At 39.1% G+C, this 5,797-nt stretch overlaps 1 protein-coding gene across 1 annotated transcript in view; it reads left to right on the top strand.

Moving 5' to 3' along the window:
- Window positions 1-2,000: 2,000 nt before the first annotated feature.
- Window positions 2,001-5,797, top strand: part of LOC104526190 (gamma-aminobutyric acid receptor subunit beta-1) — a gene marked incomplete at its 5' end in the record, with an annotated part of 9,660 nt that continues 5,863 nt past the window's right edge. Inside the window, 3 exons of the mRNA XM_010169571.1 lie at window positions 2,001-2,138; window positions 2,240-2,392; window positions 3,546-3,796. Of these exons, the coding sequence (XP_010167873.1) occupies window positions 2,001-2,138; window positions 2,240-2,392; window positions 3,546-3,796 (542 nt within the window). The remainder of the gene's footprint in view (window positions 2,139-2,239; window positions 2,393-3,545; window positions 3,797-5,797) is intronic.

Here is a 5,797-nt window from a genome sequence, read left to right on the forward strand (position 1 = left end):
GCAGCACAATCAGAGCAAAACTGGGGGGAGGGGCATGAAAAAAGCCTCAGCTGATGATGGCACAGAACAGAAAAAACAGTTCACCATTTTCTTCCAAACCCTGAAGCAGAATCCAGGATTCTCATATCTAAACCTTCAACTGTGACTTTGCAGCAAGTACCTGTGCAAAATCTGGGTAGTGCTACACCTTACTTCTTTCTAATTCTGGCCCCTGAAGACCAAGTCTACAGATAACACCATTTCAGTGTGAGATGACAGCTTACAATTTCTTCTATTTTGCTGCATTGTCTTTTAAAAAAGGAAAACATTCAAGAGAGATTTTTTTTTTATAATACAGATTTGCACAAAAATGAAATTAACATTTCCCTAACAATCTTAGTCTTGGTCTTTTACACAGACTTAGTCTTCATTCCTTTCTTCACTCATTCTGTACTACACCCAACACATGGCTCATGTTGGCCCCATGGTTTATGTGCAATGCCTTTAAAGTAGCTACTGAAGTCCTACTACCAAGCAGTAGCCTTGACCTTTTGCAATGAGAACTCTTGGCTTCTACCTGGAAGACATGAAAACCAGCCACACAGAGAGCCCTGTGAGACAGCCCTGGGGTGGTTCATTTTAAAACAATTAGCCTAAGTAATGGGAAACACAGAAGTTTTAAGCAAACAGCAGCGATCCGTATTGCACAGGTTAGTACAGTTTCAGGATCAATTGAGATAGTCAGCAAACCATGGCACTGAGCAGTTCACAAATAAGATATGTGAACATTTAACCTTGTTCAGCCCGTCACTGTGTGTTTGCATCAAAAGATATCGGTTCAATAACTGCAGACTTTCCAAGCAGTCCCCTGAGCCCAGCAGCCAGTTGTGAGAGCTTCTCTGATTGTCAACAGGGAAACTATGGTCCCCTTCTGCATGTGGTCAGTCTTCCAGAGAGGAGGGTATTACCAGGACCTATCATAGGAAAAGACATCTCAAGTCTAATTTCCCTAGCTAGAAATTACATTGCTGGTGCATATGAAAGGGTAAGTTCCCAACTCTGTAGAGGCTTCTGCTGCTATGGTTGGTTCAGTTGGCAAAACTACTGTCAAGTTTTCTAAAGCTTTGAGTTCAAACACATGTTTTTATTTGATCTGTGTTCTATGATTTAAACCGGATTAAATCTAACTCCTGAAGGAGAAGTCTAAAAAACGATGAGATGTTGTTCTCTCCTTTGGTAGATAACTGGAGAAAGTAGTAAAATGCAATAAATTCGAACTAGTTTAAATATTAGTTCAAAAATGTCATCAGTGATGAATTTGGGTTTAATCAGGATGTTTTTGAAAATGGTAACAATAGTGTTAACATTCCTAGTGGTAAATTAATTTTTAATTAAATGATAAATAATCAACATCACCATTAAAATGAAAGAGAAGAAACGTGCTAGTTTTGAAGTTGATAGGAAATACTTCTGTGATAACAGAAGATCAAAGATGACATGGTCTAATTAAAATATAAAATGCTGCATAAATATTAAAGGGATACCTACAGCTCAGATAGATGTCATCAGGTAGTACAGGCACCTGAATTCTTCTAGAATTATCTTTGCCTCCACTGACTCCAAACTCTGTGTTTTGTCACAGCCTGCATAGGAAATCAAAAGCAAAGCTGGGAGCTGAACCTGGTTTTACTGTCAGAGCTCCTCCTAAAGAGTTTAAAAGTTTCACTGATGTTGTATCAGTCTGTTGGTAAACTGAGCAATTTGAGCCTGAACAAAAAGTAGTAGTATTAGAGCTCACTAAAAATTTAACTTTAATCTTAAATAATGTCCTTGTTCTTCTGTCTTCTCCCTCTCCACACTTAGAAACTCCTCCTGCATATAGAGGAGGCTATGTAGCTTCAGTATAACAGAAATTTCACACAACAGAAGAATGAATTCCTGATTAGTAGCAGCTCCTTCTACTTTAACCAAGTAATAAAACAAAAAGAAAAATCAATAATTAAATTGTGCCTCTGTTTCAGATGGATACACTACTGATGATATTGAATTTTACTGGAATGGAGGAAAGTCAGCAGTAACGGGAGTTAATAACATCGAGCTCCCACAATTTTCTATTGTTGATTACAAGATGGTATCAAAGAGAGTGGAATTTACAACTGGTAAGCACTGGCTTTACAACTGGTAACCTCTTCCCCAACTCAGAAATATCAGTGTCTAATGTTTGTTACATGATAGTCATTTTATCACTTCTTTCTTTCAGGAGCATATCCTCGATTATCACTTAGCTTCCGGCTTAAAAGAAATATTGGATACTTCATTTTGCAAACCTATATGCCTTCCACGCTGATCACAATTCTGTCGTGGGTATCTTTTTGGATCAATTATGATGCCTCTGCAGCCAGAGTTGCTCTAGGTAACTTCTTTTTAAAATCACTGAACTACATAGATACTTGTTGCCTTTGAACAGAGTAGCACCAAATCCATACAGCTGATTGCAGCAGCATCATTACTTGCAATCTTACATGTGCAGTGTAGGGTCTTTGTGGTCAGGAAGGCAGGCAGGTGTCACCTTGCCTACATGAAGTTGATGCTCTGCAGACAGGCTGAGATCCTGACTGACTTCCAGTTGCCATAATGGTCTTTGGATCAGGCCAAAAGTATCCTACTGACATCAGTGGAGACATACCAGCTTATACCAAATAAGCCTGTTTTACCTACATAATTGCTTATTTCCCATACCCTGTTCTTTCATACAACTTACCGTAAGAACCAAGATCTTCTGCCACCATCTGGCTTTTCAAATGCCAAAGAACCATTTTGTCCCACCTCTCTGTAAATTCAACTCATGGCATCTGTGCCTAGAGCTATTATCTAGATGCATTAATGGCTTGTGATTAAAGCAGACTAAAAAGTAATTTCACCCAACTAAAGCAAACAAAAACAAAACAAAGAATCTTGCAATGATGGATAACATGATGAGATGGAAATGCTTTACTTCGGAGCATCTCTTTAACAGGAAAACTGTTTTCATGCAAGTATATCACCTTTCCTTCATCAAAGGCCATCACTTTATCATAAAGCTCCCCTTGCACTTTTCAGTCTTCTGTTTTCAGTCAAAAGCTAGATACTTATTCCAGTTCCCCAGAGCAATGCAAGCCACCCCATGGGGTCCAGAAGGGTTACTGCTGTAAATAAATTGAGAAGCATTTCCTCACATAGAAAGAACAGTGATCAACTGTTTGGTATCCAGGTCAACTAACACCACATTTCCTAGCAGAGTTATTGTAAAAGTTAAGGCAAGATGTACCAAGATAGCCTGGGCTTTTGAAGGCTATTTCATTCACCCTCCATTACATGGAAAGCCAAGGAAGGTGCTATCAGCAGACCTGGAAGGATATCTTTCCAGTCCTGGAAAACATATTTCCTCAGATGTTAAGAATCTGAACACATAACTAAGCCATCTGCATGAGAAGTGCATGACAGCTGGGCAATGCTGTCATTACTTCCTTCACGTTCAAACCTCCTTCCCTGTCTTGTTAGTCAACGTCTTTTTCTTACTTTCACAGGAATCACAACTGTGCTGACCATGACCACCATCAGCACCCACCTCAGGGAGACCTTGCCAAAGATTCCCTACGTCAAGGCAATAGATATTTACCTGATGGGATGCTTTGTGTTTGTGTTCCTGGCCTTGCTGGAATATGCCTTTGTAAACTACATATTCTTTGGGAAAGGACCTCAACGTCAAAAAAAGGCAGCAGGGAGGGCAGGACATGCTACAAGCGAGAAGAGCAGACTGGAAACAAATAGAGTCCAGGTAAAATGTTCAAGTTAACTTCCCAAACATTGTTTCTGACATGACAGTGTTGATGTATATGATGATGGAGATAAATGCAGTTTGAACACATATGCAAAAGCATTTAAGATTGTCTAGAGCAAAATCATATTTTAAGGAGATTACAGCAACATACGGTTTGTGCCGTCTTCAACTGAAAACAGTAAGAAAATACAGAAAATGCAAACAAACATTCAGAACAAGCATTTCTTTGCAGCACAAAAGAAATGCAAAGGGTACAAGGAAGTTAAACATTTACCATATCAACTGTATATTTCTTTGCTATAGAAGAAATGTTTATTATATAGTTCCTCCTTACACACAGAAATTTCACCAAAAATAGGAAGTGAAAACAGACACTGTTGCTTCAGTGAGTCTTGAATGAAGCCCACACCACTGAGCTTCCAGGAATGAAGGAGGATACTGCTAGCTTATAACAGCTTTCACAGATGTCAGGATTTTTCTCATAGGTTAAACTCAAGCAGACCACAGCTACCCCCTATTAAAAAACAATCCAGACAAAGTCCAGGAAGTAATATTATGGACATTTTTTTAACAGAGAAAAGTTTAATTTAGCAGCACATCACTGAGCACTTGAAAACTTCTGTAAATCTATTCAATTTTTTTTCCAGTTTTTCAGAAATAAATATTTCCCTCAGGTGTACTGGACCCACTCTGATTTACAGGAAAATACATATCATAATGAGCCAAAAATTTTCTTCTGTTCTCTGCTTTTCTTACAATATATTACATCCAAGTATTAATGAGATCTTACCCAGGCTGTCATATAAATTTCTGTACTGTTGTGGCCTGAGGTGATAACATTTGGTCAAAACTATATTTGAGCCCTCTGTTCAGCTTGAAGAATGAAACTGACACATAAAACTCTAACAGGTAAGACTTTAGCTTCATGGATGGATGCAATTTCACATACATGTGAGGAAGTGCATTTCAGAAACTGTGATATTAGTTCTTGAGTTTTGTGTCTTGTGTCCCAGCAGCCACACCAGTGCAGCTAAGCATCATTGACAGAGCTGCCATGTCCTCAAGCTCAGTGAACTCAGGAACTTATGAACCCATTAAACATCCTTACCCATATTCACTTCCCGTCCCAATGTGTAGGAGATGCTTTATTACAGTGAGTGCACAAATTCAGTTCAGGCTTGCAGCAGTCTTCAAGGTCCCACAAAGTATTGTCCTCCACAGAGCAGAGGAGATAAGCCACCCTGTTATGGACTGTTGTACATAGACACTGTCTAGCCACTTCTACGGAAGATATGGAAGGGATAAAAACCAATAAAACCCACAAACTCTGACCAGCCACCTCAACAGCTCCTGAGATAACCGAGCCTAGGTGAGAAGTGCAGCAACAGTTCATGATGAAGAGGGAAGCAACACTTCTTCAGAAGTCAACCCTGGCTACATGGGTCCCAGTGCACTGAACTGGGTAAAGGATGAAAAAGTGTAAAGGATAAGAGTGCAGGTAAGCTCTTTTTTCTACATACTTGGAGAGTTTGTTTAACTAACAAAAAGCCCTAACTCATTACTAAAATCTTTTGTCTAAATGTTACTCTGGCAAAGGTTACGCTGAGAACAGTACTCAGAATGGGATGGAAAGTGCTTACAACCACCCTTGAACTTCTCAGAGCACCACATGCATAGACTGATATTTTTCTGACAGAAAACAGAAGTCATACATACCTTGTACCAGGATTTGTAAGTGCTCAAAGTTTAGACTGCAATTCCATTATGAAACTGAGAATGCTTTAAGTGAACAGACTGCTTTCTGCCTGTACAGTGCAGTGGTTTTAGATACATGTATATATATGTATATATATACACACACACACATACACACATGAATGGCTATCAGTAGATTTTGTTATTCCACTGGACATATATTGATGTGTGACCTTGTGAGCATTCATTTTACTAAGCATGGAAAGGCTGATGTCCAACAGCAGTATTTCTGTCTTCAGCAGG

The sequence above is a fragment of the Antrostomus carolinensis genome, unplaced genomic scaffold (genome assembly GCF_000700745.2).
Source record: "Antrostomus carolinensis isolate BGI_N321 unplaced genomic scaffold, ASM70074v2 scaffold33306, whole genome shotgun sequence".
Classification (NCBI taxonomy): domain Eukaryota; kingdom Metazoa; phylum Chordata; class Aves; order Caprimulgiformes; family Caprimulgidae; genus Antrostomus; species Antrostomus carolinensis.